The sequence below is a fragment of the Mustela erminea genome, chromosome 15 (assembly GCF_009829155.1).
Source record: "Mustela erminea isolate mMusErm1 chromosome 15, mMusErm1.Pri, whole genome shotgun sequence".
Classification (NCBI taxonomy): domain Eukaryota; kingdom Metazoa; phylum Chordata; class Mammalia; order Carnivora; family Mustelidae; genus Mustela; species Mustela erminea.
Window position 1 is genome coordinate 80,762,012 of NC_045628.1, and position 19,903 is coordinate 80,781,914.

At 35.0% G+C, this 19,903-nt stretch overlaps 1 protein-coding gene across 3 annotated transcripts in view; it reads left to right on the top strand.

The window, feature by feature from the left end:
• The window catches only part of MTMR6 (myotubularin related protein 6), a 39,037-nt gene extending 20,570 nt beyond the window's left edge, over positions 1-18,467 (top strand). Inside the window, exons 6-15 of one of the 3 annotated variants that reach the window (XM_032314662.1) lie at positions 2,762-2,896; positions 3,540-3,653; positions 5,027-5,159; positions 6,359-6,468; positions 6,882-7,007; positions 9,693-9,742; positions 10,162-10,362; positions 12,308-12,439; positions 12,525-12,651; positions 15,112-18,467. In XM_032314662.1, coding sequence (XP_032170553.1) covers positions 2,762-2,896; positions 3,540-3,653; positions 5,027-5,159; positions 6,359-6,468; positions 6,882-7,007; positions 9,693-9,742; positions 10,162-10,362; positions 12,308-12,439; positions 12,525-12,651; positions 15,112-15,372 — 1,389 coding nt within the window. In that variant the 3' untranslated portion in view covers positions 15,373-18,467. The remainder of the gene's footprint in view (positions 1-2,761; positions 2,897-3,539; positions 3,654-5,026; positions 5,160-6,358; positions 6,469-6,881; positions 7,008-9,692; positions 9,743-10,161; positions 10,363-12,307; positions 12,440-12,524; positions 12,652-15,111) is intronic. The other 2 variants (XM_032314664.1, XM_032314663.1) reach the window with 2 other exon arrangements.
• Positions 18,468-19,903: the final 1,436 nt, after the last annotated feature.

Sequence of the window (19,903 nt, forward strand, 5' to 3'; positions counted from 1 at the left end):
ATATGCAAGAAGTCCCATGATAATTTTATAAGGTAGGCTCTGCTGATTACCTGTAACTTCCAACCTGTAAAGAGATGGTAAATCACTTTTCCTATATCAACAGCCAGCCAGTTGTGGAGTTTAGTTCTGACTCCCAATGCTTGTGACCTGATTTTTTTCTCAGGAAGCTTTTCAAATCTTTTCTCCCCAGTATTCTGAAATTTCACAGTGAAGTCCTTGGTGTGTTTTTTTAAAATTCTATCTAGAAACTCACTTTTGGGAAATTACTTCTCTATTTCTGTGGTAACTTTCTCTCTTCTGTTACTTTTCTTTGTACTTGTGTTTTGTGTGTGTGTGAGTTGGCAAGTGGGTTTTTGTAAACCTCCGTTTTTCTTAATTTTCTCTATTTTCCATCTCTTTGTAGTTTTTATTTATTTATTTATTTATTTATTTATTTATTTTGTTTAAATATTTTATTTATTTATTTGACAGACATCACAAGTAGGCAGAGAGGCAGGCAGAGAGAGAGGAGGAAGCAGGCTCCCCGCTGAGCAGAGAGCCCGATGCAGGGCTCGATCCCAGAACCCTGGGATCATGACCTGAGTCGAAGGCAGAGGCTTAACCCACTGAGCCACCCAGGTGCCCCTCTTTGTAGTTTTTAGAAGATTTCCTTGACTTTGTTTCCAGTCTACCCCTTTTTTTTTTTAATTTTTTTTTAAGATTTTATTTATTTATTTGACAGAGAGACCACAAGTAGGCAGAGAGGCAGGCAGAGAGAGAGGAGGAAGCAGGCGCCCCGCAGAGCAGAGAGAGCCTGATGCGGGGCTTGATCCCAGGACCCTGGGACCATGACCCAAGCCAAAGGCAGAGGCTTTAACCCACTCAGCCACCCAAGCGTCCTATCCACCTCTTTATTTTTGCTATTCCATTTTTAAAAATCTAAGCTCTCCTTCCTATTTTCTGAACTTTTTAGACATTTTTCTATTCTTGGCTATGATGACTGGGTTCTCTGAAGATGTTAAGGGTATTTTTAAAAGAATTCTTTCACTCCCCACATTAGTTGTCTGTTGCTCAGAGTTCCTTTTTTCTGTTTATTTTGTTTTTTTTGTTGTTGTTGTTGTTTTTCATGTCTTTCAAGTATCTGATTCTTGGCTAGGCTCTTGTACTTAAAAAGTGAAGTAGCACAAGATTTTTAGAAGTTTGTGTGCAGGAGTGATTTCTATCTTTGGATTCTTTCTGTTGTTAATTTTCATCCCAATATGTGTGTTAGTTCTTTCTAGGATTCAAGTGTGGGAAGGTGGATGGGAGGATTTCGCAATTTGTTTTGTAGGCTTTACTTCATCCTCTTGTTTTTGGGGGGGTGGGGGCTGGTATAGAGCTTCGCTCCTACCTATATCTGTGCATATTGTCTAGAGTCTTCAGGTTAATCCTCTTCATAGAGTAAACTTTGTGTTCAGGGCAAGCGAAGATCTGGGAGCCTTAACCAGTCGCTGTATGGATATTCAACCAATTCTATTTTCAGTTATACTCCAGATCAGGCTTTTAGAGGTACCAAATCCTAAGCCTTTCTGGGATTTAGCTGCTCAAAATGCTTATTATTATTGACTCCTAACAACTTGACAACTTTCTCTCTTCTGGTAAATTGATCATTACTAACTTCTCAATCTGTTTTCATGTCCTGAAATTTTGTTAACATCTCTATTTTTCTCTCCTTTATCATTCTCTTTGACCTTTTAATTTTATACATTTTAGATGTACCAATTAGAACTTTAGTTGGCTTTTAGAAGGGAGCCAGAGGTAAAAAGTAAAATTTTAAACAGAAATTCCTAATCTCTTCTTCATAAAAAAGTCATAGAGAATGATGACTGGTTATGGCCTCTGTTTGACACACCCATGTTTGTATACCTTGTTTATTGGAAAGCTAGGCTGAAAACAGATAGTCAATGCCTAACTTAACAAATGAGAAAGTATGTCTGAAAAGAATTTTATATTTTATATTTCATTTTCTTCTATTTTATTTAATTCACATAGTTTTATTTTGTGTGTGAATTTAAAATGTGTGAATTTATGTATACTTTTTTTTCCCCTTAATGATACTATGGTTGGAATGATGGGCTATGGTTAAGTTGGAGTTGGTATGGATGAGATTGGAGAAAAAGTATGTGGGTCTAAATCTGCTAATCTCTTTTTAAGACTTGGAACAAGAGTAAATATCTAATCCACCATTCACTACTTCTCTAACAGATATTTTTGTCCTCTTAGATTTATATTTTAACACAAACTTGAATTAAAGTTCATTTTTCTCATTTTATATAAAGATTGCTGATTCCTAAATAGAGATCTGAAGACTTTTGGAATATAAAAGCTCAAATTTTACTACTTTAAAAAATCCTGTTCTACCTTTATTGATTAATCCCTTACTTGAACTTGAGTTGAAAGTGTTTTGTAATCTGGAGCATAGCATGCAAGTATCTTAGTAGGATACATGATAGAGAATTGATGAAGTGTTGCTTCTTAGGACTTAAGATTTTTTTCATCAAACTACCTAAGGAGGCATTTCACTTTTTCAGAAGAGAATATTGGGAAAACTTATGTAACATCAAGATGTTCACATAGTGTTGAATTAAAATAGGGTTTCAAAGTTAATGTCTTCGAATTGTCCTGCCAACTTTTAAACAGATTACACATTTGATTTGAACTTTTGTTTTTCTTTTAAGCATTTTTTAAAGACATGTTTTAGACATCTTTGGATAATCTGTTGTTTTCTGTCCTTTAAAATTAGGCTGCCATTTGTCGATGTAGTCAACCACTATCAGGATTCAGTGCCAGGTGCCTGGAGGATGAACATTTGCTTCAAGCCATTAGTAAAGCCAATCCAGTCAATCGCTATATGTATGTCATGGATACCAGGCCCAAAGTATGTGTCTTGAATCTGGTACAGTCTGTTAGTTTAATTATCTTTGTTACTTTAATTAATGAGAGTTGATCAGTTTGCCCATATTTAACCTGTCTGAATCCCAGTTTTAAATTAACTGAGGCTAATGACACTGAGGAAAGCAGTCTTTAAAAGAATACCAACTTAGGAGACCTGTTTCCCAGATGGTGATATCTTATGTCTTCTGATTTATGTATAAATTTAGAAAAACAGATTTTTATGTTGGGAACTCTTGATCATGCGGAAGTCTTATATTATTGTGAAGAAATATTAAATAGTGTGTTGTGAAAAATTAGAAAATCTTTCTAATTTTTTCAGTAGAATTTTTAATTGTCAGAACACTTCATGTTAAAATAATGGGCGTTAACTTGAAATATTCAAGAAAATAAGGAAAATAGTGAGTCAGAAAACATTGAACTAGAGAATTTTAAATAGTGAACAGGAAATAGTTGTTCTGTTAGGCATCTGTAATGTTAGGTTCAATTTTTGTCATTGAGACAAATGTCAGAATCCCCTTTTCTTTTTATAAACACCGTTAAGCCACTAATGCATATAGGATCCTGAAACTAAAGTAATTAAAATCTTCAATGGTAATAGCTAACATTACTTTTAATTTTTATTATAGCATCGAATGCAGAGCTGGTGGGCTACACAAAAGGACATTGGCAGAATTATAGTGAGGATTTCTTCAAAAATCTGGAATGATGAGAAAATAAGAGAAAGCGATGAGAAAAAGCGAGTGAGCAATATAGAGCACAATTCTAGGCAGCTTTGTTGAAAGGAATGGTAGCTATTTTAGAAGTTATTCTCATCATTATTCATTCTCACAAAAGATAATGGAGGAAACAAGATGAGATTAACTTGAGTAAATTAAGAAGTATTAAAAACTAGAATTTGATAGTTTTTTATATTGTTAATAAGAAAAGACTTTCTTAGAAGTCAAGAATGTTGGTGATATCTCTTGTAAGACAAATTTTATTTTTCTTCCTTTTTTAATCTGGTGGATTCAATGGTCAGAATTACTTTTAGGTGATAATAGATATAAAAGCTGGTTATAATACAAGTTTCTGAATATGAAGCCTGAGGATGATCTGTTTCCCAGGACCTAGTACCTCTTATCTGTATAATTGCCTTCTACACAGAAAACAGGCCTTTCATAGATTGCTTGGTTTATACTGTTTTAAACTTCAGCTTAACTAGTAATAAGGCAGAAGCATTTTAATATCTAACTCTCACCTTAGTCATCATAGGTGCTGAATAACCAGTGAGTCAGTAGGTAGAGTTGAACTTTCTTGTTACCAACCTGGGCCCCCATCTACTGAATGAAAAGCTACTTTGTCTTCCAATTTAGATTTTGTTTCATCCAAGTTCATAAGAATATTTTGTAAACTGTAATAATGTACAATATGAAATCCAAGTCTGAAAAAATTAAACATACCAAATCTTAAATGAGCCTCTGATAGCATTTGATCTAGTGACCTACAGACGGTCTGTTTTCTCCTTAGAGACCAATTTTAGCCCAGTTCTTGGAGGTGTATCAAGCTAGGGGGTTATATGCCATGGTATATATTGTGTGGGCCTCCAGTAATTTTTAATATGGAGGATCTCAGATAATCTGACGTGTATTTCAGATCTGATTTTTCAGGGTCCCTGTGGCTCTCTGAATGATCATGTGTTCCCCAGGCTTGCTCTGAAATGAATCTAATAGGTTCATTCAGTAACAGGAAACTTCCCAGCTTGGCTCATCTCTGAATCATTTAGGATTCAGATGAGAGATACTTCTTTCTTTTTTAAATTTCGAAATATTACAAACATGCGGAAAACTGAGTAAAAACACAAGTGAATTAGTTTCATAAATTATATGTGGGGGAACTTCTTGTCTGACCTTTCCATTATATAGCAATCATGTTGTTACTTTATATAAAGTGTCCTTTTTTACTCTTAATAACATATGTGACACTTTTGCTTATTAAAAAAATGGTAACATATTCAGTTCGGAGTTCTTTAAACTCTGCTAAAATGTAGTTTGTTTAGTATTTTCATGATTTTTGGTAAACTAGGTTAAGTGATAAAAGCAATTTGTCTCTAAAGTTCTAAAACTTTATATTTTAGCTGAATGCAATGGCCAACAGAGCAGCTGGAAAAGGTTATGAAAATGAAGACAACTATTCTAACATTAGATTTCAGTTTGTTGGAATTGAAAATATTCATGTCATGCGGTCCAGCCTTCAAAAATTATTGGAAGGTATGATTATTTTTTGCCTTTGAGGCAACTTTGTCTAATCGAAATAAAATGTTAGCACATTATAAAATTTAAAATGATGTAATTTAAAATTTCCCTATATGCACATTCAAAAAAGTTTAAAAAAAAGGAAATTAATATTAATAATTTATCTTACATAATGTATTAAAACATGTTAACATATAATCAGTATAAAAAATCAGTAATGACACATTAGTTTTTTTCCTTTAAGTTTTAAAAAATTGATGAGTACGTATTTTACACTGTTAAACCACATCTCAGTTTATACCACCCATGTGTCAGTTTGGGGAGTGGCTACTGTATTGGACAGGACAGTTCTAATGGTTCTGCAAAAAAAAAAAAAAAATGGTCATTATTAGATAAATATGCTTGCTTAGTGTGTACAGTGAAGATTAGTTGAAAATAACGCTCCGTTTAAGTATTAAAATATCTTTCCAGTTGTGGTGTGGAGTTTTAACAATTAAAATATCAGACTTTTAAATACTTTGAACTCCAAATTTTTTTAAAAAAAAAGATTGGAACTTTTCTTTTTTTCTTTTAAAGATTTTATTTATTTATTTACTTGTCAGAAGAGAGAGAGAAAGGGGCACCTGGGTGGCTCAGTGGGTTAAAGCCTCTGCCTTTGCCTCAGGTCATGGTCTCAGGGTCCTGGGATCGAGCCCCACATCGGGCGCTCTCTGCTCTGTGGGGAGCCTGCTTCCTCCTCTCTCTCTGCCTGCCTCTCTGCCTACTTGTGATCTCTGTCTGTCAAATAAATAAATAAAATCTTTTAAAAAAAAATAAAAAAAAAAAAAAAGAAGAAGAAGAAGAGAGAGAGGGAGCGCACAAGCGGGCAGAGTGGCAGGCAGAGGCAGAGAGAGAAGCAGGCTCCATGCCGAGCAAGGAGCCTGATATGGGACTCGATCCCAGGATCTCGGGATTATGACCTGAGCCAAAGGCAGAGTCTTAGCCGTCTGAGCCACCCAGGTGTCCTGAGAGATTGGAGCTTTTTTTAAGCACAAGGAATGACAAAAAAAATGTACCTGAAAAATCCAATATTGAGGTCCTAATAGCATCTTTTCATTTATACAGTCTCTTTTTTTATTTTGTCCTCTTCCTCCCAATTTACTCAAAGAGAACTTGAATAGGAGAAGTGGAGACGCTCGCCTCATTCTAATGAAATGTTTTTTTCCCCTTCATAGTCAATGGTACCAAAGGGCTTTCTGTCAGTGATTTCTACTCTGGTTTGGAGAGCTCAGGATGGCTTCGCCATATCAAAGCTGTTATGGACGCTGCAATCTTCTTAGCCAAAGTAACTCTTCGTTGTTCATATTTTGTTTGGGGATTTATAATCGTTAGGAAGGAATGAATTTATTCTCTTGGCTGCTGGTGCTGGTACCCTTTCCAGTCAGAGAACTTTTATGTTTTACCTCTTTAATGAGGCTTACTTTAATTTGAGTTTTAAAAGATCACATAGCACTTCATGTAAGGACTTAAAAAGAAATCACCAGACACTTGGAAACAACAATTTTGGTTTTGTTTTTTGTTTTTTTTGTGTGTTTTGTCTTGTTCTTTGGAAATTATGCTGTGACAGCATTATCATTACAGTCCTTGCTCTTCTGTGTAATGCAATACTTGCTAGTGTAGTTTTTGAATAAGTAGAATTTAACTGATGTACCAGAAATGTATTCTGCTGTAATCTAAGTATGTGATCTTTCTTTTCAGGCAATAATGGTTGAAAATGCAAGTGTGTTGGTACATTGTTCTGATGGTTGGGATAGGACTTCCCAGGTTTGTTCCCTTGGCTCTCTTTTACTGGATTCCTACTACAGAACAATCAAAGGATTCATGGTAAGGAGTGATTTGGCTAGACCAGTGATTCTCAAATAGGAGTGATTTTTGTCCTCCCAGGAGACATTTGGCAATGTTAGGAGACAGTTTTGGTTGTTACAAAGAGAAGAGTGCAACTGGCACTTAGCTGGTAGGGGCCGGGATGCTGCTAATGTTCTGTACGACAGAGGTTAGCCCCCGTAGCAAAGACCTAACTGTCCCAAAGTGTGTGTAGTAGCTGTGGTTGAACAACCTTGAGTTGGACTGATTTCCATTTGTGCCATCTGTTTGACAGCAAGTTTTAAATTTAAAAGTTTTTTTTCCTAAAATGTTATAGTAGAAATATTCAGTATTTTCTCCTTCACTTTTATCCGACAAATGTGAGTGATGTAAAACAAGGCACAAATAAGCGTACTTAAAAATCATGTTCTAGAGCATACTTTCTGTTTAAAATGCCTTCGTTCGTTAATTGTAATTACACATTAGGAAGCATGTTTTATATCCGAAGATTAAATTTCTCGTTGAAAAGATTTTCTGCTTTGTGAAGCTAAAACTCTGCCTCCTGTTTTTTGTTTGTCTTTTGACACATGATCAGATTAACTTATGTTTTCAAAATTTACATCTTAATTCATGGCAACTAAAGTAAGCGAAGAGATGGTAGAAAGTTTTCATTGGTTTAGAATAATGAAATGCAGTGCCATCTTACAGCAGGGCAAGGTTTAACATCACCAGATCCCTTTCAGCACCATTGGCACTAACATACTGAGTCTTGGACAGGCTGAATGGAAGTGCCACTAATAAAATTATGTGCAGCTTACCGAAAGAGTGTAAGATGAGGAATACTTTCTCTGCCATGTTTGGCTTTAATTGCTTGCTAGATATTCAAATGAAATCATGTAATAAATGCCCAGGGACGATGTGAGAGCTTCCCAGGCAAAAGGAACAGTGAGAACCAAAGCATAGTTCCTTAGGCTGAATGCAGGTGATGTGTGATGGCTGGAGTTCAGGGTGTTAGAATGGGACACTTGGGAGCAGAAGGATATGGTGGTATGAAGGCTTCAGTAAGAGAAGACTGGAATTTGGCCTTTAACCTTTTCGGGTAGTGAGAGCCATTAAAGTACTTTAAATAGAGGAAACAGAAACTTACTTGGATTTGCTTTGTAAAAAGACAGCTTGGTGTTCTAGGTGGAGGGTAGTAGAAATGGAGGCTGGGACACCAGTGTAGAAACTGGTAAGATAACTCAGGAGAGAAAAGAGGGCCAGGAGTAAGGCCATACCACATGAATGCAAAAGGTATATAGGTTCAACCTCCAGGGATGTTGAGAAAGTAGAATCAGTAAGAATTATTTCTGGTTTGGATATGGAAAAGAGAGGAGGCCTCTTCCAGGATGAATTAACATCTCTGGACTCAGTTGCTAGGATGGGTGGGCATTCTCTTGCTCCCTACTGAGAGAAGCAGAAGTCTAAATGCAGTGAGAAAGATACTGAGTTGAGTTTTAGAGGTAGGTGTGTAGAGGACAGGCAGAGAGCCCACAGTAAAATCTGGAGCTCCAAGCCTGAAGACCACTTGCCTGTGGTCCAAGCCTGAAGACCACAGGTGTGGAAGTGGCAGAGCTAGGATTTGAGCCCATGCAACATGGTTCCAGATAACTGTATCTTTCCCTATCATTATATCGCCTCTGGAAAGATTTACAACAAGGAGAAGCTAAAGGTGGCTGTTTTTTTAAATCCCTGGCAGTGAGTACTACCTCCCTTGCTCCTTTTGGGGTGACTTTCTCTGTCTTCATTTTGTCCAGTGGGAATTTAACCTCCCTGTCCAGAGTGTGCACAGCTGAAAGTAAAGATCATGTTGCCTCTCGGTGCATCTTTGATGAGTCTTCTCTCCCCTTAGTTGTGGACTTTGTCCTGTCAGTCTTCCGGCCGATTTCTGGGTATTTAGGATGATTTGGTAAATTACCTATTTGTGTTCAGCTGACAAGACCAGCCTAGGATCCACCTACTCTGCTGCCATCTAGCTTTCCCCCCAAAGGTGGCAGTTTTGACACTGTAAAGAATGTACTTGGTGATTATATAATGAAATTATGAGATATGTTAAATACTAAGAAGATATGTTGTATAAATTAGACTGAAAAAAATTAGAAGCCTATTACTTCAGTAGAGCTGTGACAGAGAAAACAGATAAAGATAGTCCATTCAAGAGGTTAGATATCACCATCTGAATTTGAATATACACTTTTTATTGGTGTTTTTATCATTCTTTTTCTGGTAAGTACTGTGTAAGTAATGTACAAGTAAACCAAAAGGTTTAAAGCATACACCCTAGTCTACCACCCACAGCTAATTGTTAACATTCTGATTTACATTTTCTTAGCCTTCTTCTATGCAGATACCATCATTAGACATACAGAAATGTAAATGTGTTAGCACTTTATAACATGTAGTTTGCACTTAAAATGTAATAAATACAACCTAAATTATTTAAGTCAAAGAACTACTGTATTTCTTTTAAGTGTCATTTCTACCCTTTGTTATACCAATCTCTAATCCAGGTTCTTGCTATCTTTTGCCTGTAATTACACAAAAGTTTGTTTTGTTTGCAACCATAAGTTAAAAGTGTAAATGCTGTTAAGATAATAGGGCTCAATCCATTTTAAACAGAAGAAATTGAAAGTAGTTGTAAAATGGATTTTGCTTTTTCTCATTAAGGTTTTAATAGAAAAGGATTGGATCTCTTTTGGACATAAGTTTTCAGAGAGGTGAGTCATAGTTTTACATTTATATATTTTGTAAAACCGTTTTAGAGTGCCAAAATATTTCTGTTCTTCATGAACTTGCGTAGGTGAGCGTGCTATTGTTTGTTTGTTTGTTTTTGTATGAAAACTGATTCAATTTTTTTCTGTGATTTCTTTCAATTCTCAGACCTTTGTTAATTTTTGTGGCAGTTTATTACCTTCCTTTTTGTCTGGATTGTGGTACTTAGAAGGTAATAGACCCCTTAAAGTTGTGGTTGAAAAACTCATAGATTTAAATTGTTTCAAATAAAAACATTATGCTTTTTTCATGACAGTAGATACTGAGTTTTAGGTTCGTGTGTGTGTGTTTAAATTTGACAATACCTGAATAATTGACTTCTTTCAGAGGCATTTTTAAAAGTTTGTACTTTCTGGGGGGCTAGGTGTGGCCATTTGGATGGTGACCCAAAGGAAGTCTCACCGGTGTTTACTCAGTTCTTGGAGTGTGTGTGGCATTTGACCGAACAGTTCCCACAAGCCTTTGAATTCAATGAAGAGTTTCTTCTTCAGATCCATGAACATATTCATTCTTGCCAGTTTGGAAACTTCCTTGGAAATTGTCAGAAGGAAAGAGAAGAGCTCAAGTAAGATAGTTTGCATAAAATGGGCTCTTTTTTTCCTACTTGGTTGAAGTCTAACATAAATCATAGTGGAATATAATAAAATATCTTGGCAGTATATAACAGAACTTAATTTTATTGTGAAGATTTTATTGTCTGGTATTTCTGAAGCTAAGTACCCTCTATCCCTCATATCCTGAGGTTAATAGTAAAAACACGTTTTAAAAATTTGTTTTGAAATGAAGCGTACATACAGAAAAGTGATATGGCATAAGTGTGAAGCTTAGTAAATCTGAAATTCATCCATCTATGTAACCAGCACCCAGAACAAGAAACCTTATCAACACCCTGGAAACCACCATCCTACTCCTTTCTATTCTGCATATATATTTAGAACAGAAAAATCTTAACATTATTTCATTTCGTAGAAAGTATTGGTCACTAAGCTTTAAGGTTTGGTAAAGAATTTAAAAACTGTTGGTTTTAAGGTAAAATGAGGCCTTATAGTTCTCCTCACATTTCTAAGCAGATAATTCTTTGGGGAAAATAGATCTATGCTGGCTGTAGTGTGTCTGTCCCTGAGTTGGGTCGCATACCTCTTCTTTCCTAACAAGTCTTGGTAATAGAGGTTTCTGGCTAAATTTTGATGCAAGGGAAATGTGGGGTAAGGCTGTGAGAAGTGATTAAATATAAATTTTTTTTAGGTTGGGTTTCTGAGTTTAGATTTCTTAAAAGTCAATAAAGAGCAGTTAGAGATTCTTGAATGTCCAAGTGACATATTAGAGAAGCTAAATCTGGTAGTAGTTTGAAGACAGCCACATATTCTCAACTCTCAGCAGAGTTGAAGGCAGAACTGAGAGCATTTGGAAGATTCTAAAGATGTGTAAAGGGAATTACAAGTGGAACAAGAGTATGACAGAGGTGAACAAATCCAAGAGCATTCAGACTTTAGCTCTGTGCTATAGTAAATCACAGTAGTGTATCATAATTAGGACCAGAGGACTCTTTTTTTTTTTTTTTTTAAGTTTATTTATTTATTTGACAGACAGAGATCACAAGTGGGCAGAGAGGCAGGCAAAGAGAGAGGAGGAAGCAGGCTCCCTGTTGAGTAGAAACCCTGATGCGGGGCTCGATCCCAGGACCCTGGGATCATGACCTGAGCCGAAGGCAGAGGCTTTAACCCACTGAGCCATCCAGGCGTCCCAGACCAGAGGACTGTTAAGAGTACAGAGCTCTTTTAGGAATAACTCGTCTCAGTCTGGGCCACACATCCTCTTCTAAAGGAAGATGATAATAAAAGCATTTATTTCCTAGTGGTTTTTCTCTTAAGAACTTATTTATTGGTCATCTTAGGGGTCATAGAAAAATGATCAAACTCCATTTTTCCCCGTAATCCTATCTATTTTATGTTTATTTGGTAAATATACTATCTAAACCATTCTACCCTTTATCCACTTACTTCACTTACTCTTAAGAGTTGCAGTATGATTGGCATCTTTTTACTGTTGAATAACATTCTGATTTTTCCTAATTCCCTTTTTGCTACTCTCTCACGCTTAAATTTATCCCTGCTTTAATAATACATGTTACTACAACCCAGATATAGGGCTAAGAGAATGAGGCCAAAGAGTGATACCCGTGTCTGCTCTGTATACATGTGTATGGTGATTTGAAATAGGTATAAGAGACCATGTTTATGAAACTGTGAGTTGAAAGGAATCTCTTAGTGTGTATGCTTGTGAGAGAATGGTAGACCTGTGTTATATTCAGAGAGACATGGTTTTATTTATTTCATCCTTGTAAGTGAAAGGAGAAAAGGGAGAATACACAATTCAGAGACAAGGTGAGGTTCGGTTGCAAAGAGAAGGAAAAATTAAAACTTAAATCTTCCTGGGAAACAATTGCCTGATTTATAAAAATAAATATTAGCATCTGTGGAAAAGATCTTTGTTTTTCTCATTACATTAAGGTTAAAGGAAAAGACTTACTCCCTGTGGCCATTTCTCCTGGATGACCAAAAGAAGTACTTAAATCCTCTCTACAGTTCTAAATCTCCGGAATTTTCAGTTTTGGAGCCAAATACAGTATCTTTCAATTTTAAGTAAGTTGGCATCATTGAGGTATTTATACTTGACTTTTCTCAAACACAATTTATTGAGTTGTTGTTTTTTGTTTTTGTCATAAAGGTTTTGGAGAAACATGTACCACCAATTTGATCGAACATTGCATCCTAGACAGTCCGTGTTTAATATAATTATGGATATGGATGAGCAAAATAAACAGTTAGAGAAAGACATTAAAGACTTAGAATCTGTAAGTATTCTGAAGTGTCTAATGTAATATACTTGGAATATTAAATTAGTGTATTTCCTATGTTCTCTGTGTAAATTTGTATATATAGAAACCTCATAAGTACATGACTGTTTCAAAATCAGATCTCCTCTGCTTTCAGGTTAGTTTGAATTGCTTTCCCTGAATTTTAGCATTGAAGTATTCGAAGTACAGTCGACCCTTGAACAACATAGGTTTGAAATGCACAGGTCCACTTACAAGTGGATTTTTTTCGATAAATAGAGTACAGTACTATAAATATACTTATTTTCTCTTGTGATTTTCTTAGTAACATTTTTTTCTCTCACTTACTTTATTGTGAGAATACAGTATTAACACGTACAACTTAAAAATGTGTGTCAATTGACTGTTTTTGCTATTGGTAAGGTTTCCAGTCAACAGTAGACTATTAGTAGTTATATTTTTGGGGCATCAAAAGTTATATGTGGATTTTTTATTGCATGAGGGGGTTGATTCCTCCGACCCCTGTGTTGTTCAGGGGCCAACTGTATAGAGAAAAGTAGAGATATGAACATAATAAATACCGGCGAATCTACCACTAGCTTTGTAAGATTTTAACATTTATCATACTCGCTTTAGATCTTTCATGTTTTTGTTCTAAGAAATGAAATATATTTGAAGAAATTTACCCCTCTGTAGCCCTCCCCATCTACTTTGGGCTGAATTTGTTGTTAATTATTCCCGTGCATATTATTCTACTTCTACTATATATGTTTTTATCCACAATTTATAATACTATTTTATGTGATTTGAAATATTTTTATTTTATATTGAAGTACAAAGGAATATATTTTTATAAGGTATAAAAGAGCCAACAGATTATGAATGGCCATGTACCCCTCACCCAGCTTACAGAACTGTTTTGAAACTATATAAAGATGGTTATACTGTCATGCTTCATTTTATCCATATTGTTTTGAAGTTTATCCCTGTTGATACATAGAGCTTTAACTCATGTGTTTTATTAATAACTACTATATAAAATTCTCTTATATGCATATATCACAGTCTGTTCAGCCTCTACAGAACATTTAACTGGTTTTCAGTTTTGGATTTCCATAATAACAAAGGAAGTTGAATGACTTTTCAATATTTACGGGCCATTTCATTTTTCCTGCTCTCTGAATGGCCTATCCAAACCTCCACTCATTTTTCTGTTGGTATATTTGCCTTTTCCTTATTGATCTGTAAAAGTTCTTTACTTTAAAGTACCAGATATTAATTCTCTGTTAGATATATATATAGATATAGATACATATAGATATATATCTAAATATATATCACTAGTGGTTTTGTTCAGTTTGTTCTTGTCTTTTCCATTTTATGTATGGTATGTTTTGTATAGATGTTATGAATTTTAATGCAGTCAGATTGATCAGTCTTTTTGTTTTATACCTTCTTTTGTATCTTGTTTAAAAAGTTTCTCTCCACAGTAAGACTTTCTTGTAATTTTTTTCTCTGTCATCACATACAAACAAAAAGGATCAGTGAGTACATACTTTAAAAATCCTAGACAGTTGGGTAACTCACTGTCGTATCTGCCTGTCAGGCAGGGCTGTTCCTTAGTCATCTCTTGCATAAGAAGGTAATTAATGATTGCATGAGGAAACGATAGGAGGGTTGTGTAAAAAGAGAGGCAGATCCAAGACATAGGTAAATATAAGCAGAGTGACCAGAAATCAGTCCAGGGATTTGGAGAGCATGATACTCTGCCAAAGAATACTTTTTAAAATCTTAGATTCTGTTTGAAAAAAAATTCTGTTGGGACACCTGGGTGGCTCAGTCAGTTGAGTGTCCAACTCTAGGTTTCGAATCAGGTCATGATCTCACAGTTGTGAAATAAATCCTGGAGTTGGGCTCTGCGCTCAGTGGGGAGTCTGCTTGAGATTCTCCCTCTTCCTCTCCCTCTGTCCCTCCCCTGCTCTCCTGCTCTCAAAAATATGTAAATAAATCTTAAAAAAAAAATTTAAAAATATTTTAAAATTCTGTTGTGTTCTAAAGCTGGTTATGTTCACCTAACAAATCATTGTAAGAAAACCATGTAAGAAAGTTCTTTAGGTAAGTAAGTATGTGTTTGCTATATTATACAATTATGATTCAGGGTGAAGTCTTATATACCTTTCTTTTATTATAAAATACTGTCTTTTTATACTTCCTAGGTAATCTGTGCCTTTTTTAAATATCAAGACTTAATGATCTTTTGCAGTCAAGCATAATAACCATTTTCCACTGTAAAAGTTGTAAACTATTAGGATTCTCAACCATCTTACTCTTCTGCAGTAGACTTTATTTCTTGAGATTTAACTTTGTATTCATAAAGAGAGAACATTTACAAAAGCATGGTTTCTTCTTTCATCTAAGCTATGTTGAACATGTAGTGTGTGGAATTAGTAATTGTTTTCAAATTTGGATTTGTTCTAGAAAATTAAGCAATGTAAAAATAAGCAAACAGATGGAATTCTCACCAAGGAGTTACTGCCTTCAGTTCATCCTGAATCACCTACCCTCAAAACTTCCTTGTGTTTCAAGGAGCAAACTCTGTTGCCTGTGAATCACGCTCTTCGAACTATAGAGGGCAGCAACCCAGCAGATAATCGTTACAGGGAATATGCTGAAGAGTTCTCCAAGTCGGAACCTGGTGTGGTTAGCTTGGAGTATGGTGTGGCCAGAATGACCTGTTAGATCTGCAGAGTATTTTCTGGACTGACTGTAATGCAAGACGTGGATTCTTGTGAGAATGATCTGTGCACGTGACCAAAAGGAATTTGTCAAGTAATGATCTTAGAGCTTAATAGTTGAAGAAAGGATAATAACTGCTCTTGTGAGAGAAATAAGTCAGTTTAATTGCATTTCCAGCAGAGAATGACTTTCAGTTCTTTAAGAAATGAGTGGTGGTGGCTGATTCATTCAAAACACAATTTGTACTGTATACTAGTGAATTGACATTTCTGTATGATTTATATGTTAAAATTACAGCCAAACATGAATAGCTTTCCTTAACTATAATTGTCAGGAAACGAAACTCGACAAAGTTCTCCCTTACTTAATAATTGACATGGCATGTACTTTTGATTATATAACTCTGTAACTATGGGTATTTACATATTTTGCCTATTAGTAATGTTAACGTTGAAGTGCCATGAAAAATACTTTAAGAAAGCCTTAAAATCTCGGTTTATTCTTTACCCTTAAGTTTTATAGCTAAGAGCAGGTTTTGGTTTTTTGGGTTTTTTTCTTTTGGTCAATTTGGAAAGAATTGCAGTGTCGTTACTACGGGGGCTGCATGCTACAACACTCCTGTGGAAACAGATGTGCACGTACATTGTTAAGTTCATGGTCAGCTGCTCCCACGTCCATATTCAAAATTAACGAAACTGAAGGTTTTATTCTGATTACAGTTTATGCAGTACTACCTTTGATGACATTATTTACAACTTAGATTATTGATATCTTGAATATGTACAAACATATTTGAGTATCTTTTATGTATGGATTACTGCATCCTTTTAATTCTTACTTGGTGGCTTCAGTTGGCTTTATTCTTTGGATAACTGTGTAACTTTAAAAAGCCAAGGCTCTAAAACTGTTCTTAGACGAAATGAAGAATGTGTGTGTATACACACACACATACTGTTTTATCTTTCAGTGAGTTGCTCTTCCTAGAACAAACTCCGTTCCCCCCAAATTTGGGGGTTAAAAAAGGGAAGTACTGATAGTTTAGATTTTGCTTGGTTGCATGAATTTTAAAGCAGCCATTTCTATGTGGAACATTTTTTTTCTTCTCCGTTAACATAGGAATAAAAAAGGAAAATTAAGAATAGCCTAGTACAAAGTTAATGTTTAGCAAAAACAACTTAAATGCTAGGAAAAGTTTCATTTTGCCATGTTAAATTAACTGTTCTGTGTGCTAGTAACATATCTTTAAATGACCAAAAAAAAAAAAAAAAGGCAAAAAAAAAAAAACAAAACCAACAATTCACATGCAATTGATGGTATCACCCAGCTGGCTTTAAAATTGAAGGTTTAAGTAACATGACTGGCAAGAGGTATGATTCAGGAGTAGTAGGAAACCTGGGTAGAATCCCTAATGCTTCTCTTTACTGTACTTATATCTATTATATTAGTTTTGAGCATAAATATCTTTTTCAAATGGAAAAAAAGCTTTATTGTATGAGAACTTAACTAATCTGTTTATTTTTCCAATGCTTTTGTGTAATGTATTATGTAATAAGAAAAATACTTCTTTTTAAACAGTAACAGAAATGTACCATAAAATATAGTTTGTGATTTAGCCAAGCCTATTTCCATACTTAAGCACTGGGACAGGAATCTTAATCTTTGTGACCACAAAGGGAAACTTTTGTGCCTTGTTACTTGGTTCTAGTTACTGATTATGGTTTTAGAATCTTCCATGGCAGACTTCTTATATTCAAGTGTTTTTTTGTTGTTGTTTAATATCTTCAACTTCAGGCATATACATGTGTTTATGTGCTCACACATGGACTGAGAAGTCAGTTAACATCTTAAGTGACCTACGGGGTATATGTTGGCAAAAAGCGGATTATGTATATGTCTTAGAAAAATTTACGTTCAGTGTATTTGGGAATGTATAGCATGTAAATTATTACATATTATTTAAAGGTAATTAAATGTTCATATTTTACTTTGGATGTTTTTCTTTTAAAAAAAAAAACAACAAACGGGATCAAGTTGTGATTGTTTTTTTCTTTCCTCACTTAGGCAAATGGACCTGCACATTATACTAATCATAACACTATAAGGTTTAAGCAAGTCATTTTCCAAAAGGTTGACAATGTTGATAAGTAACAACATATAAAAATAATTTCCAAAAAAAATAATTTCCAAAATATTAAAATAGGCATAGTGGGCTAAAAGATACAGCAGATATAGTTGATAATGTCACTTAATTTTCGTGGAAGGCAGTGTCCAGTGAATATATACATGTAATTCAAGGTAAAATGTAGATCGGGAGATAAACATGATGAAGAAAATGACTTTCAGGAAAGAGTTTATATGGAAGTGTTTTTGAAAGGTTAGCTAGGCCAGAAGTAGCTCAGGGAACCCTAACTAAATAAAGATGGAGGGAAGTCTATTTTGTTGTTGTTAAAGTTCTCTTTACTTGGTAGAGTAGCAGGGCAGGGGGTTAGTATCAGGGAACCCCTCCTTTTTTCTTTGAAGACTTTTTTTTAAGAGAAGTTTTAAGTTCACCACAAAATTGAGGTAAGGTCCAGAAATTTCTTATATACCCCACCAGAGTAGTACATTTGTTAAAATTGATGAACCTGCACTAACACATCATATTCACCCCAAGTCCATAGTTTACCTTAGGGTTCAATTCTTGTTATTGTATATTCTGTGGGTTTTGGACACTGTGTAATGACCTTTATAGTATCATACAGGGTATTTTTCATGGCCCAAAAATCCACTGTGCACTGCCTATTAATCCCACCCTATCCTCAAGCCCCTGGCAACCACTGATCTTTATATTGTCTCCATAGTTTTACCATTTCTAGAGTGTCACATAGTAGGGATCATATAGTGTATGGCCTTTCAGATCAATGTCTTTTACTTAATAAATGCATATCAGGTTCTGTTTTTTCATGTCCTGATAGCTCATTCATTTTTTAGTACTGAGTAATATTCCAACATCTGGATGTACATTGCATTGTCTGGATAAATAGTTTGTTCATTCACCTATTGTAGGACACCTGGCTTGCTTCCAAGTTACAGCAATTGTGAATAAAGTTGGCTTTAAATATCTGTGTGCAGGTTTTTGTGTGGATAAAAGTTTTTGGCTCCTCTGTGTATATACCAAGGAGTGTAATCACTGGGTTGTATGTAGTAAGAGCATGTTTAATTTGTAAGAAACTGCCACACTGTCTTCCAAAGTGGTTGCTCCATTTCCCACAAGCAGTGAATGAGAGAGTTCCTGTTGTTCTACATCCTCACCAGTGCTCAGTGTTGCCAGCATTCTGCATTTTGTTAACTCAAATAGCCTTTTCTGACCTCTTTTTTTTTTTTTTTTCCAGGTCAGTTTGAGAGTACTGAAAAATTTTCAGTTGGCCTTCTAAGTTGGATGAAATTCTGTTCATTTGCAAAACTATTGAAAGCAGTTACAGGCTTGGTAGAGTAGTGGTATTGATCCATTTTTATTGGCCAAGTTTTAGCTATTTTGTTGGCGTTTTCATGCCGTAGTTCCAGATGGCATTAACATGTTTTGGTTAGTTAAAATGTAGAACCTATTTTTAAAAATACATATCTATAAGCTGTAGAAATCTGGCTCTAGAAAAAGACCAACTGTAATCTAAAATCACTGGATATCTGAAGAACAGCATATATACCATACTACTTGTCTTCTAAGAAAATAAAACACTAATTTCTTCTGTTTGTATAAACAGATTAGTGCTACTTTAGTTATTTCTAAGGAAGTAAAATACCCTTTGCACAGCAACTTTTGTAAAATAGTAGAATGGGTAACAGAAAGCAACTTCAGAAGCGTTTGCATTTAACAATATTTTGGAGATTCTGTTGCAGAAGGTAAAAGAATCACACTCTAAACCACCTACCCCAATCAGTAAGCATCCCTCTTGTTCTTAAAGGAAATGCACAATTACTCCTGTATGAAGAACAGTAGCTTGGGGGCATCAAACTTACAAAACAGCTACACAACAGGGGTAAGAAATAAACCTTTGTTTTAGGCCACTAAGAGTCTGGGTTCTTTATTACTGTAGCATAACCTAGTTCATCCTGAATGATGAAATCATTAGCACACCTAAGAAGTTAATAATCATCTGATTTCATCTAAAATCCAGTCTTTCATGAACTCTAGATGGCCTTTTCCTTATTTTTGCACTCCTATCCAGTTAAGGTCCTGTAACTTGTAGCTCTTGAGGCTCTTCTTTGTTTATGGCTGCATAATACTTCATTGTATAGATTCTTTATTAGTTACTTCAAGTCATTCCTATTTTTTTAACTTTTTATTATGCAAATGTCCAAAAGTTCAAAAACAAGAGTAGTATAATGAACTTTCATGTATCTCTCTAGAACCAATTATTAATGGCAGTTTGCTAATCACATTTGATTGATACTCCACCATTTTTTGTTATTAGCATATATTCAAACAGATTTCAGACATGACATTTTACCCAAATAGTTCAAAATGTGTGTGTGGGTAGATAGATTATAGATAGAT